Genomic DNA, 25,921 nt, shown 5'->3' on the forward strand with positions numbered 1-25,921 from the left:
GAACTTTATTTAACAAACTTCGGATTGTCCGATTTGGGTCAAATATGCACCGTTTCGTTGTATGATTTGTTGCCATTTTAAAGGTAACTTCAAAATGCCTCTCTCATAGAAGTCCTGGTCTCTATTTGCAAAAAACTCTAGTAGTCGATTTTCACAATCCTCCCTAGATTTCAATTTTTTATCATTAAAGAAATTTTGCAATGCAAGAAAAAGATGATAATCGCTTGGTGCCAAGTCCGGACTGTATGGTGGATGCATTAAAACTTCCCAACCAAGCTCCCGAAGTTTCTGGCGAGTCACTGTAGATGTGTGTGGCCTAGCGTTGTCCTGGTGGAACACGACACCTCTTCTGTTGGCCAATTCTGGCCGTTTCTGGTCAATTGCTATCTTGAAACGGTCCAATTGTTGACAGTAGAGATCATAATTTAGCGTTTGGCCATATGGAAGCAACTCCTAATAAATAATCCCCTTCCAGTCTCACCAAATGCATAGCAAAACCTTCCTGGCCGTTTGAGGTGCTTCACCGCTCTTTGACCACGATCGTTTTCGCACAGGGTTATCGTATGTGATCCATTTCTCATCTCCAGTCACCATCCGTTTAAGAAATGGGTCTATCTCATTCCGTTTGGCGAAGGCTTCGCAGATGGAAATTCGATCCATCATGTTTTTTTCTGTTAATTGGTGTGGCAACCAAACATCGAGCTTCTTTTTGAATCCAGCTTTGTGTAAATGGTTTAAAACTGTTTTATGGTCGACTTTTAGCTCCTGGGCGATGTTACGACTGGTAACATGCCGGTCAACTTCGATCATTTCTCCGATTTTATCGACATTTTCGACGACCGGCCTACCTGTGCGAGGTGCATCTTTAACATCAAAAATTCCTGAACGGAATCTACGAAACCAAAATTGCACATAATTGGCTATTACAGTATCGGAACCATAAACACCATTCACAATTTTAGCCGCCTGGCTTGCATTTTCGCCTTTGTCAAAGAAAAACTGTAAAATCTACCGAATTTGCTCTTTGTTCACTTCCATTTTTAACACGCTGTAACTCACAACTGAATGCACCAAACAAAAAACAGCAAAAGAATTTTTTTTACTGCGAAATGTCACCTTTCCAACGAGCGTAAATCTGAAATTGTTTGATCGATACTTTACGAGAAATCTATCAGTGCAGCCATCTACCGAAAAAATAATGGATTTCTTTTTCCCCAAGCTAATATTTAAGGAAACATGATAGGCTGTTGAGACTGCCTTCGTAAAAGGAAAAGTCATCTGAAATCGATGCTGATTTTTTTTTTTTAAATAAACTTTTCAAAGCCGGTTGATATGATTTCCGAAATATTGGATTTTCAGAAAATAAAAATTGATTTCTTATTCCAAATATTTTCCTGTGACGCAGAGGTGCACGCTAGGAGAGATCAAGGAAAAGGTGCATAGCTTTGCAGTAGTCTTTACTAATTTTTGCTGTTTCTCTTAAAAAAGCTTTTGTTTTCAAATTTTTTTATACTTTTTTATATACTTTGAGACTTGTACGTAACAATAAGAGCCTACCCATGCACACTCACTGATCGCGTGCAGAAAGCCATAACCCACAAGTGGTGCCAGAACAAAGGAGCGTTAATCCGCAAAATACGCTCCTGGTGCCCTTTCAGAAAGGGAAGTAATTAGCAATGAACATCATTTACTTGCAGGATATGGTCCTTGACTATTCAAATGGGGTGAAATATCTGGGTGTCTACTTTGACAGAGGCTTAACCTGAAATGCTTATATAAGACGACAGACAGAGAAGGCATCCAGAGCACTGTTTGCCTGCGTACGCCCTAAGGCAAAACATGTAGTACAAGCCGAAAAAAGCAAGTACTGGTCTTATATCGCTCTCCATGCTAGCCTGCGCAGCTTTAAGCTGGCGGTCTAAGGTGAACCAAAAAACGGTGGTGACGACATTAAATAAATCCTAACGTCTCGCGTGTATTGGCATTGCCGGGGCTATGAGAGGCGCTGGGCATCACATCTCGATAGATTAAAACCGGGCCTAGAGATAGTGAAAAACTTCATGGACGAACTTTTTTTGAAGATAATGGACCTTTGCGCTGTAAAACTAATACTGTCTCACCGGTTCAGGATAACAATACCGCCGGGAAGAGGCTGGAATGAAAAAGTTTTTGAACCCAGGATGGAGTCAAGCAAGTTGTACACCGACGGTTCAAAATTCGAAAATGGCAAAACTGGGGCTGGTGGTTGTGTTCCGAGTTTCCAGAAGGCCATATCAACGGAACATAGTCCTTCCACATTCTAAAAAAAAGTCTGCGCAACCATCGCATATCCATCTGAATCTTTAAGAAGGCAGTGCAGAAGAGAACGTCGCCAAGTCGCCTTAAAGTCCCTAAGAGGTGAATAGCGGGCAGACTGATTTCGGAGTGCCTTCAAACACTGAATGAGCTAGCCAGGCACTTAATCTTGGTGCCTCGACATTCAGGTATTGAGGGCAACGAAAGGGGGCCATGGTAGGTCCTGAATCGTTGTGCGGCATACCAAGAAACCACATTAACACGCTGGTATTGCAATGGGCAGAAAATAAAGCGGACTGCCGATGGAGCGAAATGCAGGACAACGGCAGGCAAAGAGATTCATAAAATCTGCCGGTTAAGCACGCAAACTACTGGAACTAAGAAAAAGCGACGTTTAGTGGCCGGCTTCTACATGGGTCATAATTCCCTCAGGTACCATCTGAAAAACATGGGTATGTTTGATACCTCTTCATGCATATTCTGCCAGAGACGTGTGAAACGTGCCATCATATTCTATGAGACCATATGCGGAATCAGACACCAAGTGTTTGGCGAGCATTTTACTACGTCGTACACGGTATGGTGCTCATAAAAGTTTCTAAAACTGTAGGGCTGGTCGAGTGCAATAGATCTTCTAGGTCGCGGTACGCTTTGCCCACGTAATTAATTAATGTGTGCAGTTTTTATTCAGAATGCGCCATGTTTCCTCTTCAAAAATAACATTTTTATCATATTAAGCCATTTCGTTTAAAAAAGAAGGTTCGCGAACAAATTGGGCACATATTCGACGTTTTTTACCGTTACTGCTTTGTAGTTGTAAAATATTTATGTCGACGTAGCTCGCACATTCAACGTCTAAGGCATTCCTGTTAACAACAAGAACCGAATATCTCTATCATGTGGCTGCTAGCGCCACTGTCAGCACACCAATACATGAAATTGGTGCTCTTATTGTAAAGATCATTTGTGTTTGCAGAAACACTCGTACTTATACTCGATGCAATAAGTTTTGATGAAACGTTTTTATTTTCGTTTTCCATCAATTTAACCAATTCATCTACGTACTCCTGGATTGGACTTCAGTTTTATGTTCTTCAATTATCGCAGTGATTCTACTTTGCGCGTCAGTCCAGTGTCCTCATCCCAAGGCTTCTTTTGCTGTTGAGGCTACTGAAATATATTCATAATAGCTGGGTCCATTATCAATATGATTTTAGCTAAGACACTTTTATTCAGGATAGCAGCGCCGTCATTAACTACGCTGGTTTGCACAATTTTCCACGAACCCTTGATAACCAGACAAGATTTTTCTTGTTTCTTCCATACGTCGAAATTCTTGAGCACTTTTAGCTGCTCCAATGAAAAGCCTACTAGAAGATTCACCTTCTTGTTTGCTTCGAAAAAGAATATTTTTTCTTTAAAATACACTTTATTTAGTCAAAAGCACGCGCTATATGGGGCTCATAATCTCTTGGTTTGAATTCATTTATTCGACTTTCGCATGTCTCGCAATACTTACGCTGGTTATCTCACGAACTGTCAAAATAAAGTTGATCGATTTAGCTGAACATGTAGCTACACTACGTTTTGTGTTACTCCAAGTTTTTGCAAACTTTTATAACTTATGCGTGCGTTACTTTTGACAATCAAAACATAACACACACTCTGGTGTGTTTATAAAAGGAAAACGAAATCATATATAGTATTAGTTTAGCAGATTCAGAGAGAGGGAAAATCAAATAAAAGAATATTCACTCATTGGGTGCCGCATATACTGATTATCAGTAGTGTTTGTATGTCAAGATACACCTACAAAAGAAAATTTGAGAATATAATAGATAGATTTTTGATTTAGAATATTATTTTAAAATCGAAAAAGTGGTAGTTTACAATAGTCGTAGTAATAGAAGTTGCCAATTTTCGTGATTAAAGAGCAGCAAGTAAAAGAAGAGATATACAACAAACGCTGATTATATCCACGGGCATGCGTAGTAAGTGCAATATAAAAAATATACAAATAGTTGAACTATTTTAGTTGACAAGTGCTAATTGAGGGCACTGAAAGATCTCTGTACTAAAGACTTTAGTAAGAAGGCATTTTCGAGCAGTGCTGTCTTTCCTGAAATTGCCAAATGAAAATTCTATGATACTATGCTTTTTTTAGGGGATATGATAGCATTGAATAAGTAAGCGTGATATGTGTATAAGAATTGCGTACATAAACATGTTCTTTTTTATAGGACTGAAAAAAGTTTAGACATTGGTGGTAGGGTGCAGTAACTTCTAACGAGGAGTCTTGGGAAAGTGGCGCAGCTGGTTCGGTAAGAAAATGAAAGGTACTTCCGCTGGCGTTATTTCCTGACAACTTGCTTACTTTGCTGTATCACTCACCTTTTAAATACCCTTTTCTTCAGAAACAACATGTTCCGATAAACAACAAAACCGCTACCTATTTTCTTTTGTTCTCCAAAGGTTCACTTTTAAACATAATGATTGCTCATCACTTAGAAATATTATATAATTAACTAGTATGAATTATGTGAGTTGATAGTGTGAACTTACTAGTAATAATTAGTAATAATTAGAATCTTTTCCTTACAAAAAATGCCTTTTTTCGTTTTTTCTTCAAGAAAATTATATATCAAAGAAATTTACCGCTTTATTAATATTGCACTTTATAGTATAAAAACATGTAATAGGAAGTATATAGAAAAGGATAAAAAGTAGAATAAAAAAGCGGGAACATGCGTTAGATTACATATTGTAAGGAAGCGTTTTTGCTTCCTTACGAAATACAAGTCCGTCCGCTTAAAAGTCCACCCGCACTCCGCAGTCAGCAAGTCCGATATGTCCACGCACACCGTTCTGTGAACAATTCACGAGCAGCCTCCCCCAACATCAAATGCATTAAATCATAAAAACGCGCACTAAATATGCCTATACCTTGTAAAGAGAAAAGTCATGAAAATACACAATAATTATGCCTATATCTTGTAAAGAGAAAAGTCATAAAACACACATTAAATATGCCTATACCGTATAAAGAGAAAATGTATAAACACATACTGTACACGCCGACGTTAGTTAATTCATAAGAACACACACTCCAACATCAAAAGCAATAAGTCATAAAATACAGATTAAATACCTTATAAAGAGAAAATGTATAAACACATATAATACAGGCACGAGCAAAATAGGTATAAGATCGGTAGAATGAACAAAACTTGTATGAAACGGCTCATAGGCATAGAACATGTAAAAGCATATAACACAAGCCCTAGTCGAACATAAGCACAAAACCATATGTAGCATTTACACAACCGCCAAAGCGCAGAATATGTATGAGTACAATCAAATAAAGTTTGTCAGACATGACTCAAAGCCATAGAACTTGTAAGCTTATAACTCAAACCCAAGTCAAACATAGGTATAAAACCATATGGAATAGGTACAACATATACAAGAAGAAATCTGTATGCCTTAAAATTGCATAAGCAAACTGTAGAAACGCGTACATATTACGCATTACGGTATAAATCCCGTTAGGTCAAATAAGCATATAGAAACCCTTATGCTTCGCAATGCATAAGCACACTCGCTCAAGCAAACGCACATACCAAAGAATCACACATAGCATTTCATAGTACTGTTAGGCCCTAGTAACATGCAGAAATCTGCATGCCTAAAAATTGTATAAGCGAACTGTAGAAACGCTTACATATCGCGCATTACTGTAAAAATCCCGTTAGGTCATTTAAGCATGTAGAAACCGTTATGCTTCGCAATGCATAAGCACATTCGCTCATGCAAACACACATACCAAAGAATCACACATAGCATTTTATAGTACTGTTAGGTCATAGTAACATACAGAAATTTGTATGCCTTAAAATTGTATAAGCGAACGATAGAAACGCTTACATATTACGCATTACTGCATAAACCTCATTAGGGTATATAATCAGGTAGAAACTCTTATGCTCTACAATGAATATACGATCAGACAAAACAAATAAACGTTAGAGTCACACATAGCAATGCACACCAATACCCGTACGCGCAGACAGTATGACAAATCTCTTTTTTTTGACACCACAGATAGGGGATGTACTGGCTAGGTGTGTTAGTCGTCATCCCTTAAAAACTTTTAGACAAATGACTCCACGGATAGGGGATGTACTGACTAGGTGTGTTAGTCGTCATCCCTGAAAAACTTTTAGACAAATGACTCCACGGATAGGGGATGTACTGGCTAGGTGTGTTAGTCGTCATCCCTGAAAGACGGAGGAACATCTTGTCTTGGTATTACCCAACGAGTAGCGAAACAGAGACTAACTGGCGGCAGCTATGACACTAGCAACGAACCCGGCTCTTCTCTTTTAGCGCCCCGCGATATTAAAAGCGAAACGAAAAGGAAGTGAAAGTTCTTACCCTGCAAGTGAAAAGCAAAACGGTAATAGCGCGACAATTCGGGTAACCTCGCTGGTTCCTTGCCATAGCCAGCTTCTACCCATCGCTGTACTTCTATCCTGTAAAAAGGAAATAACAAATCAAGGAATTTGTACACCATTCCCCCCGAAGGTCCGGATTATTATTCTAAATTTTCTTGCAACGAACCTTGGAGTGACTGAGTTATACCCCGCCCAAGAAAACTCGTTACAATATGTTTTCGTTAATTCTCTAAAGTTCATCAGATCCCTTCCTCTACAATTCTTTAGATAGCATCTCGTTTATGTTCATTGTTCGGAGTTTGGTATATTGTAACAAGATAATAAAATTATATTTATACTTATTTTATTAGCACTCCACCCGACCAAAAGATTTGTAGAAGGTAAAACGAGTGAACGCCTTTTATTCCTCACGAAACAAAACAACATTTGTTTTAATCTCTAAATTTTCCAAAAAAAATCCTACTTTTTAATCACAATTACAGTATAGGGACATAATCGCATATCTGAAAGTAAACTTTAGGACCATGGAGGCACAACATCTGTTAGATACACACTCTCATATTTGTACCATTGGTTGTTTAGAGTTGCATTTGTGACAAAAAACAGCTGTAAATAGCAAACAAAATAAATTCTAAATAAAATTGTCTTCACTTAGAAACAGCTCAACCAAAACGAAAAATATATACATATATATTAATTATACAAGTGCATATGAAAATAACAAAATATATAATTCAAAGTTTATTAATATAAAGAATGAAAATCAAGTTTTAGAGCAAATTAGAGTAAAAGCATAAAAGATTTAACTAAGTTTCTCGTCATCGTTTTCAAAATCACATGGGATCTAGCGAAACTAAATCGCTCTCAAAAGATTTGACCGGGGTGACAAATTTCAGTGCTCTTTTACTCCATTCGACTTCTACCTCTGAATTTCCTAACTCTGCAATTTTTCCTGCTCGACATACCGTTATTTTTTTTCATTTAGTTCTGCTTGAGTTTGCTTCAAAGATATTTTGTTATAGCTCAGCTCCTTTTTTTTCTATACTTATGGTCCGTCCAAATCTAAAACCAAAAAAATTTTAAATGAAATATTGGAATGGAAACTATAATTATTCTCATGAAACTAGAGCATAAAAATCTGTTGCCATACATATGTTTGCGCCAGAGCTTTACGATTTTACCTAGCTATGCAAATTTTTTTTTCTTTTTTAGAGGTATTCCCGCTTACAGCTGAAACATGTAAAGTTTGTACTGTTTGCCGTCCGTTGGTTCATTATTTGTCCGTTACTCTGTATCCCCTGCCTCTTACCACTCATGCACACTTACGATACCCCGTCTCAGCGGTACATGCAGAATGCTTAGTTTGTCATCATTCTCCTTTTTTCTTTTCTTTTTCGTAATTGATCAATAAAGAAATAAAATTTAGCTGCTATTAGCGTATAATTTGTGTTTCAACTTGCTTTTTTTCTCTCTTTTTTTCTTTGAGCATAAAACCAGTTTCATCGATATTTATATTTGCTTAATCATATGCGCAAACAAACAGGCAAATAATAGACATTAACTTGAATGGTAAAATATCATTGTGTAAGAAAATATAACACACGCCCAAATACCACATCTACAGTACAATTAGTCGATGACTCCATTTTGAAAGATTGTGAAAGGCAAACTGTCAATACTTCCCGTATCAAAAATAAAACAATCAGCACGATGATCAGTATAGTTCTTAGAGCTCTCAGTTCGGTGATGATCACCCTTGCAGACAATGAAAGCAGTATTAAGGCAAAAAATAAATTACAAAACTTTCTACCTTTTTTTTCGTATCTTATTTTACTCCGAAGCGATTCTATTTTACATCTATTTTTATTACTATTATTACATGCAGTTCATATATGTTCTATGTACATAATTAATAGCGTTCATTAGTTTTGTTGCTCAGGCACACTTTTTATTGACATTTATTGCGTAAAATCTTGATTGAAATACATTTTATGTGCTTCGGCCCAGATAATGGAATTTTGCTTTTACACACTTCTGGATCCAAGACAAACTTTGCATATACCGATATTACACACATGTTATTTAATATTTTTCCTTTTTGTCTATCGTTTAAATTTCACGTTGCTTTGCTTTTCGTTTCGTTTTTTTTTTTTTTCTCAACATATCCACAGATAAATTTATACACTTGATTACTTTTCTTTTTTTCTTATTTAATTTTCTTTAATATAGAAATTGCTATTATGTATTTGCTATTGGCCGCGTCTTCATTACCGTAAGTTACAAAAAATCGAATAGAGTATTTTTATGGTAACGATAGCATAATTAATGCTATTATTTCTTCTTTGTAAAATGTTCCCTTTACAACCTTTGCCTTGAACGTTTGCTTCATAACTCCTTTTTTTCCTTCCAAAAAAAGAAAAACTGCAAGATATAACATAAGAGAAAAATATTCTCACGTCATGCAGACGGACTTTGGAGTTTTTCTCATTTCATTCTCTCTTGTACAATAGCGTTGTGTAAAGAGAGAGTTATGAATAGAGGTTCTCCTTAACGGTAGGATGATCGGGACAAAGACGTTTATCAATTACCGGCCTGTTCAAATAAGCTACTATGACATCAAAACTGGTTAAATTTGGCTATCGAGTTTGTTTGCTCTTTATGTGCAGAAAAGATGTGAGAAATGCTCTCTTATAGTTGTCAAAGCAGCAGAAAGAAGCATCTAAATTATTTACTGGCTCTCAACAAAGTTTAAAAAGTTGTGGTAAAAAATTACCATTTGCCGAAATGTAACGTATGCTGCAAAACCGCAAGAAAAAAGAACGAAAGTTTTTCTGCGAATATTTAATGTTTTAATGTTCAATGTTTTAACAACTATGCTAAACGTAAGAGAATTACGGTAATTAAAAAAATATTAGCTGTGCTATGTCTAGCGTCTTTTTCAAACAACGACATATCCGTCAAAATGCCTGTGCAACGTTTTTTTTGTTACCATTTAGAATAAAATTGAAATCGTGAACCAACTACTATTAAAAAAAACCTTAAAGATCATCATTCTTATTTCAAAAGTATTAGCATTTCCATATATCATCTATTCAACTTCCATTTTCAATAAAACCTTTAACAAAAGACGCCACGATGGCCTATTTTAAAAAATGATTGGAAGATTACAGGATTCATATATTTTTTAGTACACTATATATAATAACTATCGGGCTATTGAATTTTTTCCCCAGAATTTCCATATATATTTATTAAGTGCAGAAGTCGGTTTTAAGAACTGCGAGTTAATGAATGTACCTGATCATTGTAAAACGGGTTTTTAATGGCCCATATACATATTTTATAAATAAAACAAACCATACAAAAAGAAATTTATGTACATATCTTTCCAGCTTTATTTTAATAAATTTTCTTGAATTTCTCATAATTTGGCGACGGGGGCGGTGTGACCAGGTTTTCCATAACTTGCGATAGATGCTTTTCTAACAATTCCTAGCTATTTAATTGAAGGCTCAAATTAATTTTAATTGAGCCAAAACTAAACCAATTTTTCTGGTAGGAATAGATCCCCTATCCTTCAGTATGTTGCCAGTCACTGGAAACGGAGGAACTTCCCAGGGTCTTAAATTATCGTACGATGCTCTTTTGTACTTGCATTTCAATAGTTCTTCTACGAAGTCTCATCGGATATAGGTCTGCAAGCACTACTTTTGATAATCTCTTAGAGTCATATAATACTCATTCACCATTAGAAGGTCAATGTTTTAACAACTGTGCTAAACGTAAGAGTTTTTAGAGTTACGAAAAATTTGAAAACTTTTTTTTGTGCTAAAGAGACTATCTTTTCTCGTTGTTGCGTTATAAAGAATGCTAAATCTCTTTCAAATGCTGAGAGTTTTAATCTCTCATGCACTAACGAAATCATAAAAAGTATGGGCTTATGAGGGTTTTCAAAGTCTTTCAAAGCTAAACAGACACGTTTAAATTCTAATACAGTAGGCCTTAGAGGGAGACCACAATACGCGACTAATCCGCAGTTTATCATCTCAAGCATTATTTCTTTCGAATAATTACCCAGCAACAATTTTGGCAATTCTCCTCATATTCTTTCACCACTTATGTGGGCAAGGCTTTGCGCATTTGCTCTAATGGCTTTCAAAGTTAATTCATCATGCCTATCAGTCTCAGAAGCTATGCGCCCATAAAAGCGAAAATATCTTAAAATCCTCAAAAAATCCTCTTTTATTCGCGTATTAGTATCTCCCACAAATTTCACACATCTTCTGTCAGTCTTCGTAACCACAGAAGTAATCATAGAGAGTAAGTAACCGTATGTTGTCACATTTAGAGATACCATATTTTAATTAGCCTTACTTTTAGAACGGCATCACGGTGGTTACAGATTCGATTTTACCCTATTTTCAAAAAAAAATGATAATTCTTTACCCTATTTTCTAAAAAATGATAATTCTTTACCCTATTTTCTAAAAAATGATAATTCTACCATCGAACCCTAAAAACATGGAGTTTATGGTTAAATCCCTTCTGTTAGCATAGAGCTGCCAATCGGTTGTGAACTGAACTTCTACGCGCCGTCCGTCAGTAACTACATAATGCGCATATTCGGACAGTGATCGTGCCATGCTTTTCACCTTTAGTATTGATCATTCTTATCTTTTCTAAAGTAAACATTTCTTTCATTTGCTATGGAGCAGCAGTCGTCCCAAAATCTACACCTTTTTGTGTTATTTCCATTAATATATCACGTCCTGCCCCGCCAGCTACACATAACTCATAGTTGTATTTGCAGAATATACCTACTACAGTTTTTAATTCGTCTGTGAATATGCTGCTGAATAAGAAGAGTTCACAAGAAAAAGAATGGAGAATTGACGAAGTTCAGCACAGCAAAAAATTTTTTCAACCCTTAATTTAAATATCACATCTTCAATTGAAGATAAATCGCTTGTTTACTTGTTTTTCATACCTTCTAAAGTAATATTGAGTATAAATCTAAATTTCATACCAAGTGACATCGGAAAGATACTATCCTCATTTCTTTTCCTGCGTTTTAATCTTGTTTTATTTGTTTATAGGCTTTCAAAACCATATGATAAGTTAATTCCCACAGTATCGTAGAAAAGTGGAAAAGAAAACCTAAATTACACATCCTAATAACTATTTCTTATTGCCGTTTTCATAGGATTATAGGTATTTGTTATTTGTGAAAGTTCACTGGCTTGCGTTTAAGATTGAAGCTATAAATTTGAACTTTGGAAACTCTATATGAGAATGCCATCTTGTTTAGTTACAAAGCCAATTATAAAAGAACAGCCATTTTTGTGATTTTATTGCTCGCTATAGAGGAATAAGGGGATCTTTTATGTGGATGAAGATATAATAATATGGAATAATAGTGTTATAGAATTTTGGTGAATTAAACAAACAAATCGTAAAAAGTTCTCGGGAGACAAAATTCAAATGTGTAAAAAAGCTGACACATAGCGGAGAAATCTAAAGCAGCGAAAGAACCTTGAAAAATGTAAGCAAAAAATGATTTTTACCCGATAAAGTTATATAGTTTCCAGTTGTGTTAAGACAAAGAAAAAAGAAAGAAAATAGAAATATGGAAAAAATGAAGATACATAACCTCAATTGAATTCTTCCATTTAGTATGCATTATTTTTTTGTAACTATCATACAGGTATTTAGTGTATACTCGGTAAATTTTGGGTTTAATATGTAATATGTAGAAATACGCCCAAAATACAAGCATGACTTTAAGATATCGAGTAGATGTACCTTTTTTCTTTCTTTTTTAGGGTTTGAGCTCACGGAAAAAAGTGTAATATTCCTATAACTTAGACATAATTTCAAAGCACATTTTGTTAGAATATATTTTTTTTTTTGAGCCGATAGCCTGTGTTGCTAGTGCTCAATGTCTTTTTTTAGTCTAAGAATTCAATTCATTAGTCTAAAATTAAAATAATAATAGAATATATTTTATTTCTTTATTTCAACCGCATAGTTCTGCGTTTGGTTTGATGGAACGCCATAGCGATTCAAGAAATATGCAAATGTGCACATTTAAAAATTTTCAGCATACTTGATTATATTAATGTGTCACTATTCAACGATTAGTAATGAAGATATTTGCTTGTTCATAAGTTTTCGTGAAACACGCCTGCATTATACTTTTCATTAATATATATAAGATCTATTAGAGTTTGGTAGATATTCTCTTTTGTGCTTTGAATTTTAGTTAATAAATTGTGGGATCTTATCTGCGGGTGGGCGTGTAATCAATACCCTTTTAAATTGCCAATATAAATTGTACTACTTTGCTTATTTGTCCTCGAACATGTAAAAATCTTTTTCTTTTTTTTGCAGTTTATATTTTGCAAACGTTGTGAGATCACATTGTAAATATTGATCGCGTTTTAAAATCCTGCAATCCATAGAAATGGCAAATAATTCTTCGTTAAGCAAAGTTCTTGTAACCAACTCAACAGGTTTATCATTAAATGAACGCTTCACAGCGATATCCTCACAATCAGCACATGCCCAGGCAACTCAACAGCGGCGTAGTCGCAGTCGAAGCCGTAGTATTAATCGCACCTTGTCTTCTATTGATCGGACAACGTCGGCAGCCAACCAACGCTTGTTACAACAATTGCAAAGAAAACATAAATCGCAAGCGGCTCTCAAATTGAAACGTGTATGTGTAACTGGATAGAAATTATTTCACTATTCGTTATAAAAACAAAGGTTATAGAAACAGTTTTCTTTTTTGGCCCCCTAACCGCATGAAAAGAAACCCAATTCTATTAGAAATGAGCTGAGCTGCTTATGTAGTATTTAAATCAGAAACGAGTAAATTGCTACCTGTTTAACATTTCTCATTAACCAAAAGTTTGGTGAACACGTGATTTGCTTAATTCTAAGCTTCTTTTAAATTGTTCTCAATAGCTAAATCAGTAGTGTCGCTTATCAAAATGATATTATCGATGTCTGGATCGAGACGATAAAATATCGCCGCATTTATAACGTTAACACATTTTATGTACTTATTGATCTATAATATGCTGGATGGAAATAAAAAAACCTGTAGTTCTGGAGAAAAAGAGTTGGCCTTAAAAGTGTTTGGATTCTATCACTTTCAAGTTAAAAATTAAGCAGTTTGTCGATCGTTGAGAATGCAAAGTTTCCTTGCAAAGCATTTATTATGGCGAACTTGAAAATTGAAGGATAAGCTGAACCATCACTTCTCAGTTAGAGACTCACATGTTATTAAAAATTCATTATGATATCAGCGGATTGCTTGCGAATGCGGTACATTATTTTTGAAATATAAAGGCCTGAAGGTTTGGCGAACTGTACGTGCAGACTAGATAAAAATTTGAACACTAATGTCAATGTTTCCACCGATTCAAAACTGAAAGTTTACAATAGTATGAAAGAAATTTTATCTTAATTTTGTAAGAGAAAATCTCGAACTGCAATTACGCGTATGTTAAGTACTTGTGACGTGGATTTGTTAATACAATTTGGAGTTTCAAGATTGTGAATAGTTCAATGGAAAAGTAGTTAATATTAAAAATTTTCTTTCAACAGTTTCATAAAAGTAGATGATAAATTAATGGATGCTGCAATTGGAAAGCAGAAGCTCAGCGACTGATTGGATTCATCCCTGTGGTATAATTGACGCAATTCTATTTTTTGGCGGTTCCTACTCGAAAGCTTTTTAAAGTTTTAGTATCGAACTCAGTTCAGATCAGTCACTCAGCTCATTTTGTATTCTGACATGCTTACTTCAATGGCTAGCAGTTCATTTATTTCCAGACTCCCAACCACTAACGTGCAATACGTTTACCGCTTCTTCAACCACTTCAAAAAATAGAATTGGGTTTTGTTCAGGGCAGTATGAAGAAAAATACAAAGGGAGACACTGAAAGAGAGTTTGGCGATGCAGCTGTTTTTCACAAAAACAATATAAACTTCTATATATTTCTTTATTGTCATGTTTATGCGTCGTTGCATGTGTATGTGATATTTGCAGAGGAGCATGCGTAACGTCGGTGGATCATTTGGGCCAAACGGAGACGGTGGTACTATTAAACGTGGCACTGTTAAAGCGTTCCGCGTGGGTGCGAACGGCAAACCGATAAGGACAAATAGCCTTACCAATGTTGCAACGTAAGAATCTTATACATTTTTAGCGCCTTATACTAAACAATCCCTCAACAATGAACATGAGAGAAAGCCAAGAACATAATAATGTTCGTTTAAATGAAGAACTTTCTCGATTGCCCGAAAGAACTGTATAAAAAATAAATTTCCAGCTAATCTAAGAAAAAAAAATAAAATAAAAAACACCGCAATGTTCAGCAAAAACACATGTACATAATAATTTCCACAATTGTTATTCTTCACACTGCAGTATGAAAGCTGACCGTGAAGTATCTATTGGCCGGAGATCCTTGCATCGCATCAACTCATCTTCAAACTTAGCTGGACGTCTCGGACCATTCGGACCTAGACGTCCCACTGTTGGGGGTGCTGCCCAGCGTGTGGCTAGACGTCGTTTGGAACGAGAAAATGGCAGATCTACTGCCACTAATAATTTTACCGCTTTTAATAGCCGTTCGCGCAGCCGCTCTCGTACACGGGCCTTTAACAAATTGACCGCTAACGTCAACCCTCACCAACAAAGTCGTGACCGCAATATTTCAGCAAGTCATAAACGTAGTCGTTCTCGCAGCCTTAACCGTACAAGGAGTGGAGGGATACCCATTAAAGCTCGCCTTGGAACACGTTCTGGCATCGCACAGATTTCTAACAACAGTGGGAATCGACGTCGGAACTACGATAGACGTAGTAATAGTTTAAGCAAACCTAGAGTCGTTGCTGGGCGCGTACAAAAACGACATAACGTTACACAAGAAAATGTGGTCAAAGCTGTTCGAAGTCGTGGACGTATTAACCATATTAGAGAAAGGTAAGGAAAGATCGCTTAACATTTATCAATTGGATTTGCTGTAATCACTAATCACTAACACGTTGCCTAAGAAGAGGACGTATTAAAGTGGGCGAGTTAAGAATATCATAAATTATACATATTCATCCTAAATTTAAATTTGAGTGGATTTGCTTAAAATTAGTAGCAAAATTTTTAGTCTCAGGAAAGTAGATAAAAGATCATATTAGACGATATCTACCCATAAACTTTCTTCTATAAACTGTTGAATGGGAGAGAGTGGAGTATATGGTACTGTGAGGAGATGAATACGCCAGACTTCTTCATTTGAAAGTACTACCGTTAAGTTATACGCATAAGTTATCACATTAAAGGGAATATGTAGCTTTTCGCAGCTTTGAATAGGTGTAGTTCTGCAACAAAAAGGAACTTTTACTTTTAAACAAAACACATTCACTTTTTTCAATATCAATTTTACTACACTTTACCATCCTTCGGTATAATAATGGGTATAATAATGTATGCAGATGTACATATAAGAATAAAAGGTTTTGCAATCAAAGTGTATTCTTTTTTTAAAGGTCGGTCACCCTCAATGCTGGTGTTAGAAACAACGGGGGTCTTAGATCACGTTCTCGCTCCAATACACGTAAGGTAGGTCAGTCGTACAGACCACCGAGGTCGGGACGAAAAGATGCAAACCGTCCACAGCAACAAATAGAGCAAAGTAATCTCCGCCGACGCAGTCGTAGCCAGCAACGTCGCCCCGGTACTATCAGCAACAATAAATCCAGAGGGCAAATGCAAAACCAACAGCAACAGCAACGTCGCCTTCGTAGTCGTAGCCGTAACGGAAACCGCGGTAAAATAAACCAAGGTAAAAACTAACCATTAACAGTTGAACACTATAATCTATGGTCTGGTGGAACTCAATGCACGTCTACAAATAATAACGGTTTTTATTCTAATTATAATTGTATTATAACAGTCTTACAGGAAATTCGACTAATTTTTAAAAATTTCTATTTTTGGCAACAAACAGGTGGGATCATCAACAAAGCTGATTTAGATAAGGAGCTCGATCAATACATGGCCACCACTAGGACTGAGAATGATATGGACTTTTTATTAAAAAATTGATGGAGTTGATTCAATTTCTCTTTTTATATCTCTTATTCATTTTATTGTGCCCTACGTGTAATTTCCAGTTTCTTGATTTTTACCCGTAATTGTACACATAATGAATATTATATTTTAAGTTTTATTTTCGTTACTTTGTAAATAATTTACATCTCTATAATCTCTGAGTTCGTTTTTGGAGCTATAATTGACATATAGATGAACACTGTAATATAAACTTGTTTTTATTCCTATTGTCAAATAAAGGGTAAATTCATGGATTGCTAAAGGGTTAAATTATATACATTTTGAGTATGATAGTCCATTGATGAAATTGTCAGCGTTTTTCTTTTCTTATCTGTTTAATTTTTATTTATGAAACAATAAAAATTACAAAAAAAAAGGGGAGAGGCATAAAAATTTTTTTCTGTGATTCATTGCGCATGAGAAATATATTACATTTTCTTAACTTAATTGTTGACAAAATAAAAGGGGCAGTTAAACGTACGGACACTATCAAAATGTCTATGTTGAAAAATGGAAAAATTGGTAAGATTAATTACCAAGTTCAGATGCCAATAGTTTTAAGATGAGATGTAGCATTACTTCAGCATTATACCGACAAAAATGAACATTTAAATAAGCAAATTCGCATTTGTATAACTCTTGGACGAGTCCATGAAATACATTACAATTGCAAAATATTTTTAGAAGTATTATCATTCAAGGGATCAGGACTTTTTATTTTGTACTGGTTTCTTAGCAAAACCTAACAAACATATAAACAGCATAAATGTAACCGTAGAGTAATAAGCACAAAGATTTATGAAGACTTCTATAAAAATGTGCAAAAGCATTTAATGTTTTCAGAATATTGCTCAAACTATTGACATGGAAATAGCTCCAGATTTTTTCATGAAAAAAATGGAATACATTATTATAGTAGTAAATTGAAAACTAACTGTTTCTGTCTTTATTTCTTATTGAATAATTCGTACCGTATCCCGGAGATATTTTCTTTGGGGTAGATTACAAAACTTGCTTAATATCTCTTGCTGTCACACAATTTTTTAAATTGTTTAGTTTAACGAGACTCCAAAAACTTTCGTTATGCCTACAGGCATGATTGCGTAATATTTACTGCTCGTATGTCGTTTAGTGATACCCATTTGCAGGTATGGAAATGTAAGTTGCCAGCTATCTGCCAAACACGTGCGAATATGCAATCTTGGTTGAAACAGTTTCTTTGTACGCATCCGTCTAAAAATGATTTTAGGCGTTTTTTTACAAATTTACCTTTACACATGCCGGAGAGTGATTTACCGTTATTTTTAAGCACAATGCATATTTTGTAGGACCACCAAATATCGTGTGAACTACTAAGAAAAAAAACCTTTTCTCTTTATTAGGATTAAAAGCTGTGGAGCACGGTAAGATCACATGGCCAAGATATATAGTAAAGTGAGCTCATGATTAGCATGCATAAGGGATGCGCTGCAAGGCGGGTTATTTGGGGGAATATGCTTATACAAAATAAAATCGGATAAGGCTAACATTTTTCGAAAACATGTGAAAGGCGAACAAAATTTTATTAAACTTCTATAATGAAATGTAATGTATATTAATGTTCGCACAGAAATCTACTGATAAGTTTAATACCGATATGCTTTATATCAAAACTGTGCAACGTAAACTAAGAATCCTTCCCTTTTTTCCAGTCGTCACTTATAAACTGCACTAGTGGCACAATAAAAATTTGCATGTATAACAAAAATGGAAATAATCACCCACGCGCGTTCAATATTACAGAATGTGAGGCTTTATGTTGCATGTTTTTTCAGATAAAGGTGGCGGATACAAAAAATGATACAGCTAGATTTAATTTACCTATATTAAAAAATATATTGCTGGGATATAATGTTTTATATTTATATATAGTAGATTAAATAAACAACTTCCTGCCCAAGATACGAAAATTTCCGTGAGCGTGAGAGACCTATTGTGGTATGATATGTCATAAAAAAAAGTTGCCTGGTTAGGATTAATAAGCTAAGTCAGACGATTTTAAATAGATGGAGCTAAGGTTCCAACCATTGCTGCAGGTCATAAGGGTGCAAGCTTGTCCTTTGTATGCTTTCTCTCAAAAAGTGTATGGCTTGAGTATTTGCCAAGTCAAGTAAGCGTAAGGAGGGCGATCGTAAATGAATACCAAAAAGAGCAAACACTATGAAGAAGAGAAGTCCCTCGAAAGAAAAAATATATTTGGTTAATTCGCCACTTTAAAAATTTTTATTGAAGTCTTGCGCTTGAATCCTCATTATGTTTAGAGCCTTAGGTATTAAAGTGAAGAATTCATAATAAAAAATTTTTGAGCCTTTATATGCCCGTGGCTTTGCGTGCCAGAAGTTAGAAATATTTGTAGAGGCCATATAAATATAAATTTATTGCGATGGTTGCGTCCACGACTACATATAAAAGGTTTTAGATGAATATTTTATATAGGCTTTGAGCTATAATTTTGTGTGTGCTGAGGACTAATTGCGTCCAATTACGGCAGTTTGGGATGGTCACGTAGGTAGCAAGTTTCATAATAATAGCTTATAATCTTAAGATTCAGTTTGTTACCAGTGCGAGCGATATATAAGGTATAAGACAAAATGAAGTTAGATAATTGCAAAAATAATTATTCTTCTAGTTTCAAAAATACGTTGGTTCCATCCGGGATCGAACCGGAGACCTTCTGCGTGTAAAGCAGACGTGATAACCGCTACACTATGGAACCGTAAATTTAGGTGGTTTTAAACAGATTCTAAACTACAATGGCATTATTTTGAAAGTGAAGGCCATTTTTTGTAATACTCAAAAAAAAAAAAAACTTTTATATATAATATATCTCTCAGAAAATTGTGAGGAACCAAAACTACTCCTCATGTGGTTCAAAAATTAACAAAAAAGAGTGGTTCCATCCGGGATCGAACCGGAGACCTTCTGCGTGTAAAGCAGACGTGATAACCGCTACACTATGGAACCTTCCACATAACGCATACCATATTACTGTTAAGTAAGATTTTGGTATTGACTTTTAGAAAAAGTTATACAAATATACAATTAAATTATAGCAAATTGAAATTTTGTCAACTCAGAATAGTCAAGGCATACATAATAATGAAAATTTTTAACGTAAAACCTGCACCCAGAGTTATGTGATAAACCTGTAACAGCTATTCTCATATCAGTTACTACGCGTTAATAACTCAGCTTCAGACAGGATTTAACTCTTTTGCAGTGACTGCGAAGCAAAATGAGCTATTGCGTATGAAAGTCGTTGAAATTGCAAAAATACTTTAGTTTATAGGAAATTTCAATTGCATATATCAAAAACAATGTAAATTGTCCGGAAATATATATAAGCGAACGTATAGAGCGCAACAGACAAAGTTTGCGTTATGCATGGCTGAATGACTGTCAAAATAAAAATGGCTGTATGTATGTAAATGTAGAGAACATGTCACTTAAGTTGCGTTCCGCATACCGCAAATTTATGGCAAGCTCTCAAAATATCTGCATGCGTTGTTTTTGACAGCAAAAACTGCGATGAATTTATGAAAACAGTATGATGAGCTATCATTTATATTTTTGTTAAAAAAAATAATAATAAACCAAGAGTATTGCTTTCTGTTTCTATACGGAGAAAAATTTGTTTGCTAAATTACCACTTCGTTAACATTTAGGTTTTGGGTTCGACTGATTTGTGATTGTGCGGGGCTTACAGACAATTAAAATAAAATTGATCGTTTGTATTTAAATTTAGTTGAAAGTAGAACAAAATCGTATGATTTTATATGCTGTGAAAAACAACAAGAAGCAAAAAAAAAAATAAAATAATATTAAAAGTTAAACTAAAAAACAAAAATAATAAAATTGAAAATTAAACTGGACTAAATGAATTGCGACAACAATATTTGAAATAAATTTTTGGCGCCACTAATTTTAGATTTCATTATTTGTTGTTGTGTGTTTATACAAACTTCATAAATTCTCTTGGTAACGCACGCAATTTGTATGCTTAAATGATTATGCGTTGTGCGTGATTGATAGCCACGCGCATGCATAACGCAGTCACCTCGTTCGCGCTTATGCACTGTTTAAATTGCTTGGAAGTCAAAACACAACATATAGGTAAAAAATCTTTGTATTTTAATAACTTGGTTATAAATTTAGTTGATTAGAGTGGGCAACTCTAGGTTTATGAATGCAATACCTTTGTTGCAACTGAACACCAACCATTTTTAATTCAAAGCGGTTTTTTTCTTTCCTCGTAAATCAGGAGAGATTCCGTTTCGGGAAAATTTTATTTATTGAAGTGATAATATCTCCTCTTAGTACTTTTATGTGTTTTATGAAGCACTTCGTTTTTTTTTTTAAACGGAAGATTTAATGTGTAGTGACAAAGGCTTCAACTATACGCAAGAAAGGAAACCAAAAAAAAGATTTGCATAAATAAATCTAACAAAAAACAGCGCAAACAGTAATTAGCGGGAAAGCTAGAATTCTTTAAAGTTATTGCCTAATCTTAACAAAATGGGTGATTTGGACAGCGTTCGCGTAGCTTTACGGATACGACCATTGGTGTCTTCAGAGATTAATCGTGGCTGTCAGGTAGCTGTTGAAAAGGTGGACAATTTTAATCAGGTCCTAGTTAACAAGACAGACTCCTTTACTTTTAATTTTGTTTTCGACTGGCGAAACTCTCAGGAAGAACTGTATAATTCAAGTGTTTCGGATATGTTAGATAAGTGCTTTCGTGGCTTCAATGCCACGATATTAGCATATGGTCAAACTGGTTCTGGTAAGACACATACCATGGGCACCATTTTTGATGGTTGCCTTAATGAACATGCTGGCGTTATACCGAGAGCTGTATATGATATATTTGAGCGTACGCGCAAAATGAAAGCTGACTTTGATTTTGTAGTGAAATGTTCGTTTGTGGAATTATATCAGGAGCAATTATTTGATTTACTTTCCAATAAGTCACGCGAAGATAGTGTTGTAGACATACGTGAAGATCGGAGTGGTATTGTAATGGTAGGTCTTACCGAGAAAATAGTATTCTCCGCTAAAGAAACTACAGATTGCTTAATAAGTGGATCTTCCGGCAGAGCGGTAGCATCTACAGCGATGAACCAGCAGTCTTCTCGGTCGCATGCGATTTTTACTATTACTCTAGAAGCTACAAAGAATGATGAGTCGTAAGATTTTGCTAAATTCTCTATTATTAAAAAATGTTTTACATGCTTTGTTTTCAGTCGTGCTGTAACCACTTCTAAATTCCATTTGGTAGATTTAGCCGGTTCAGAACGTTCAAAGAAAACGCAAGCTACGGGCGATCGTTTTAGAGAAGGTGTGAAAATAAATCAAGGACTTTTGGCGTTGGGAAACGTCATATCCGCCTTGGGAGGTACCTAAGATGTGAGGAATTTTCAAATGAACTATAAATACCTTATTTTTAATACAGATGGTAAAGGCGCAGGGTTTGTGCGTTATCGAGACTCTAAGTTGACACGACTGTTGCAGGACTCTCTCGGTGGCAACTCTATGACTCTTATGATTGCTTGTGTTTCATCTGCAGACTATAATGTTTCCGAGACTCTAAGCACTTTACGGTATGCCGATAGAGCGCGTAAAATTAAAAACAAGCCTATAGTAAATCAAGATCCCCATGCGACTGAAATTAATCGTCTTAAGGGCATTATACAAAGGCTGCGTTTGGAACTATTGGCGAAAGGTGGAACCGTTGGTTCATCATTGGACAGTGAATTGGAAAATGGATCGCCTTTGCCCAGTCTTATTGCTACTTCTACGCCCGCTGAATTGCTAGCTTCTGAACAAAATCGCAAATACAAAGACCTCCAAGAAAAATATGGTAATCTTCAACAGCAATGGCAAATGATTTTACACGACGTAACCGAGCATGAAATGCGGGCGCATATATTCGAGGTAACGCACCGTAATATTAAGACAAAGGTAGATGAAATGAAGCATATAGTAAATGACTTGAAGCATATACGGATGGGAAGTCCTGTGGATGGAGATAATATGCAAAAGTCAGTGTTGCAAATAAGCACTTTGGTAGGGAACTTGCAAGAAGAATTGGAACGAACACAAACTGAAATATTGGATAATAAAAAACGGTCTTCTTTAGCTTCTTTTGAAAATAGCGACGTAAAGAACGAGGAACACGTCGCCCAGTTAATTAATTCCTCCTTGCAGGAACATACTGAACTCTTTACCAATAAGCAGATGGAAATCAACGAACAATTACGACGCATTAATCGGGAACTGACGGTTAAAGAACAACTGCATCAGCGTATTGCGGGTAATTTCAGCAGATATTCAACGTTGGACGACAATGTTGAAGAGAAATTCAGGGAATGCGAAAAAAAAATTCAGGAATTGGAGGTGGAAAAATGCGATCTGCTTGAGAAATTGCGGCATGTTAAAGAAAATGTCTCTGCTAAGTTGTCCGAAGAAAGAAGGAAACGACTGCAAATATTAGAAACAGAAATAACTGACATGAAACGCAAGAATGTGCAGCAAGCGAAATTACTGAAAATACGTGAAAAAGAAACTCAGAAGATACAAAGCCTAAATATGGAAATACAAAGCATGAAAGAGGCTAAAGTGAAATTGATACGTAATATGAGGCAGGAGTCGGAGAAATTCCGTCAGTTTAGGATGATGCGCGAAAAAGAGGTAGTACAGCTCAAGACACGTGATCGCAAACTGCAAAATGAGATGGCGCGAAAGGAAGCATTGCACAATAAGCAACGCAAAGTCCTAAAACGCAAGTGCGAGGAAGCGTTGGCTATCAACAAAAGGTAAGGAACAAAGGCGCATTATGAAAAAAAATTCATAAAACTGTTCACTTTTTTACGCACTAAAACAAATTTTTTTCGAGTTTAGATTAAAAGACGCTTTGGATCGTCAGAAGGTAGCTCAGAGTCAACGTCAACATTTCCACTCTGCTAAAGAGTGTAATATTTCTTCTACCAAGGTGGCTGAGACTATTGCCTGTGTAGAGCGCGAACTGGAAGTCATAGTATCACTAATCGAAGCTGAACGTACGCTTGAACAATTAAAGGATGATCGTAGCATTATTAATAGGCGATTGGAAGAGTTGCAGCATCAGCAATGTGATAATGAGATTGGTATCGATGATGAATTGAATAATTTGCGTTGTGAACTGGAAATGCGTGATAATCAAATTGCTGACCTCCAGCAAAAAGTATGTGTCAACGATATCGATGCGATAATGCGAAATCTGAGTGATGCTGCACACAGTTTGCTTGAAGCACGCGCTGTAATCAAACATCTTTTAAAAGTAATAATGGAAATGAGACGTGAAAATATTCAAACTCGTGAAGATCTTCTTATCGCCGAGGAAAAATGCATGGAAGCAACTAAAAGTACGCATGCGTTAAAATTGGAATATGAGGAGGCAATAGCTGAATATGAGGAGAAAATTTCGGTGGCATTAACACCGGAACAAGAGCAACGCTTGAAATTACAAGAGAAGCAAGAAAGAAAGATAGAAACGTTATTGATGGAAATTGAGAATTACAAAAAAATTTTAAGTGGGGCAAAATTATACAAAGAAAAATCTGAAGGAATGAAGGGAAAGGTTGGTCAGTGTGATTCCTCTGCAATTCCATCTTTTATTTTTTTTTCATTTTAGCACGTTAAAGTTCCTTGTAAATCTGTTGAAAGAACTGAAGAGGATGATTTATTACCGTTGGAATCAAGTGACTCACAGTCAGATTACGATTGCGACAACGATCCTGATTGGACCAAAACCCCTTTAATACGTTATCGTAGGAGAAGACCTGTAAGTCAAAATTTAGCTTATGACGATTTCATATTGCAATATCAATTGTGCAAAGACACCTTCAAATTTTAGAACAGTAGAGCGTATATGTCCCAATCTGTCAACAATACCACAAAGCTTGTTGATGACGAAGATCTCTCCCACAACCAGCACATCGCCGCTAAGGCCCATAATTCAACAGCGTCTCGAGCAGGTGCAAAAACATCTGACGAATATAACAAGCAGCGGAAGTCCAAGGGCTGTTCATGCCGTGGTGACTGCCGCAACCAGCGTTGCGGATGTAATTCGAGCAATCAAAGCTGCACAAAGCTTTGCCGATGCAAAAGTAAGTGTTTGAATAATAAGGAGGCCGCTTCCTTCGATATAAGCGAAGACAACAATAGCAGCGATGGTAAAAGTGATGAGGACAAAAATATTGAGTTTCCTAAAGAACGAAATGACAAAATGGCGGCCGCGTATCTTACGCCGAAAATAGCCAGGTACAAAGAAATCAAATACAAGAATTGCTTGTTAAGTAAAATCTTATATTTGCAGAATATCAACAATCAATTTCGAAACATCAGCCGCCAAAAAGAACTTTTTTGATAATAATTAATTTAAAAAAAAGCTGTTCCACTCCATGAAATCAGTTCACGCATCTAACTGCATCTTTACATATTACCTCTTCCGATATCATTTTATCATTATTTTTACTGTTCTCTTTTTCATTACCGTTTTGTTTTCTTTCTGATAATTTATAATCTTATTTTGGAAGCAAATAATCGTTAAAAGTCGCTTTGTTTAGTATTAAATTTATTTAATGTTTCACATTTGGCGCATTTGTACATATATATTTTAAATGCTTTTGCGAAATAGTTTCTATGTATCCCTTAGTAATTTTTTCAAATTTGCCATATGAAATAAATACATTCTTCTATATTGCACCTGAAAAAATATAACTTTCGGCATTTTCGATGTACTGACTGCGTACACTATTAATTTATATTTAAAAAAGAATAATTTCGTAACTTCGTTCACTCAAACGGCGGGGTCTTTTTAAATATTCATAACAATTTCATCGCTTTCAATTGTATTCGAGTGTGAGACGTCAAATTTTATACGATAACGTTTTGTGTAAAAGTAATCATAAACAAACGAAATGCATTATGAATAAATTTCGCTTGTTACTCCTGAGTAAACATCTTCCTG

General features: G+C 35.5%; 2 protein-coding genes, 2 non-coding genes and 1 pseudogene across 6 annotated transcripts; 2 read left to right on the top strand and 3 right to left on the bottom strand.

Moving 5' to 3' along the window:
• Positions 1-10,148: 10,148 nt before the first annotated feature.
• LOC119642609 lies at positions 10,149-11,734 on the bottom strand (annotated as a pseudogene).
• A 300-nt stretch (positions 11,735-12,034) lies between these two features.
• LOC119642606 (uncharacterized protein DDB_G0287625) lies at positions 12,035-17,242 on the top strand. Of its 2 annotated transcripts, none has more exons than XM_038041798.1 (6): positions 12,035-12,291; positions 13,140-13,467; positions 14,809-14,945; positions 15,190-15,747; positions 16,308-16,603; positions 16,769-17,242. In XM_038041798.1, the coding sequence occupies exons 2-6, from the start codon at positions 13,213-13,215 to the stop codon at positions 16,864-16,866; spliced, it is 1,344 nt and encodes a 447-aa protein (XP_037897726.1). In that variant the 5' UTR covers positions 12,035-12,291; positions 13,140-13,212; the 3' UTR covers positions 16,867-17,242. The 2 variants fall into 2 exon arrangements, 1 of the variants encoding a protein (XP_037897726.1); XR_005248093.1 differs by having other exon boundaries at positions 12,036-12,291; positions 16,308-16,681; positions 16,769-16,837.
• A 2,312-nt stretch (positions 17,243-19,554) lies between these two features.
• Positions 19,555-19,627, bottom strand: Trnav-uac. Its single transcript has one exon. It is a non-coding gene; the product is annotated as a tRNA-Val (tRNA).
• Positions 19,628-19,802: 175 nt separating this feature from the next.
• Positions 19,803-19,875, bottom strand: Trnav-uac. Its single transcript has one exon. It is a non-coding gene; the product is annotated as a tRNA-Val (tRNA).
• Positions 19,876-21,158: 1,283 nt separating this feature from the next.
• On the top strand, positions 21,159-25,666 carry LOC119642611 (chromosome-associated kinesin KIF4). 2 transcript variants are annotated; one of them, XM_038041801.1, is made up of 7 exons: positions 21,159-22,097; positions 22,155-22,306; positions 22,364-23,726; positions 23,812-24,529; positions 24,584-24,733; positions 24,806-25,212; positions 25,268-25,666. In XM_038041801.1, exons 1-7 carry the CDS (start codon positions 21,427-21,429, stop codon positions 25,326-25,328), a joined length of 3,522 nt encoding a protein of 1,173 aa, XP_037897729.1. In that variant the 5' UTR covers positions 21,159-21,426; the 3' UTR covers positions 25,329-25,666. The 2 variants fall into 2 exon arrangements, with proteins under 2 accessions (XP_037897729.1, XP_037897730.1); XM_038041802.1 differs by lacking the exon at positions 25,268-25,666 and having other exon boundaries at positions 24,789-25,162.
• Positions 25,667-25,921: the final 255 nt, after the last annotated feature.

This window comes from Glossina fuscipes, unplaced genomic scaffold, assembly GCF_014805625.2.
Source record: "Glossina fuscipes isolate IAEA_lab_2018 unplaced genomic scaffold, Yale_Gfus_2 237, whole genome shotgun sequence".
NCBI classification, from domain to species: domain Eukaryota; kingdom Metazoa; phylum Arthropoda; class Insecta; order Diptera; family Glossinidae; genus Glossina; species Glossina fuscipes.

What these genes read in the sequence shown, in the direction of transcription:
- LOC119642606 (XM_038041798.1), top strand. Translation starts at nt 13,213, where the DNA reads ATGGCAAATAATTCTTCGTTAAGCAAAGTTCTTGTAACCAACTCAACA. An exon ending in AGCCTTACCAATGTTGCAAC is followed by an intron (nt 14,946 to 15,189) that starts GTAAGAATCTTA and finishes TTCACACTGCAG; the next exon opens with TATGAAAGCTGACCGTGAAG. An exon ending in CCGCGGTAAAATAAACCAAG is followed by an intron (nt 16,604 to 16,768) that starts GTAAAAACTAAC and finishes GGCAACAAACAG; the next exon opens with GTGGGATCATCAACAAAGCT.
- LOC119642611 (XM_038041801.1), top strand. Translation starts at nt 21,427, where the DNA reads ATGGGTGATTTGGACAGCGTTCGCGTAGCTTTACGGATACGACCATTG. An exon ending in GCTACAAAGAATGATGAGTC is followed by an intron (nt 22,098 to 22,154) that starts GTAAGATTTTGC and finishes CTTTGTTTTCAG; the next exon opens with TCGTGCTGTAACCACTTCTA. An exon ending in CTTACGCCGAAAATAGCCAG is followed by an intron (nt 25,213 to 25,267) that starts GTACAAAGAAAT and finishes TTATATTTGCAG; the next exon opens with AATATCAACAATCAATTTCG.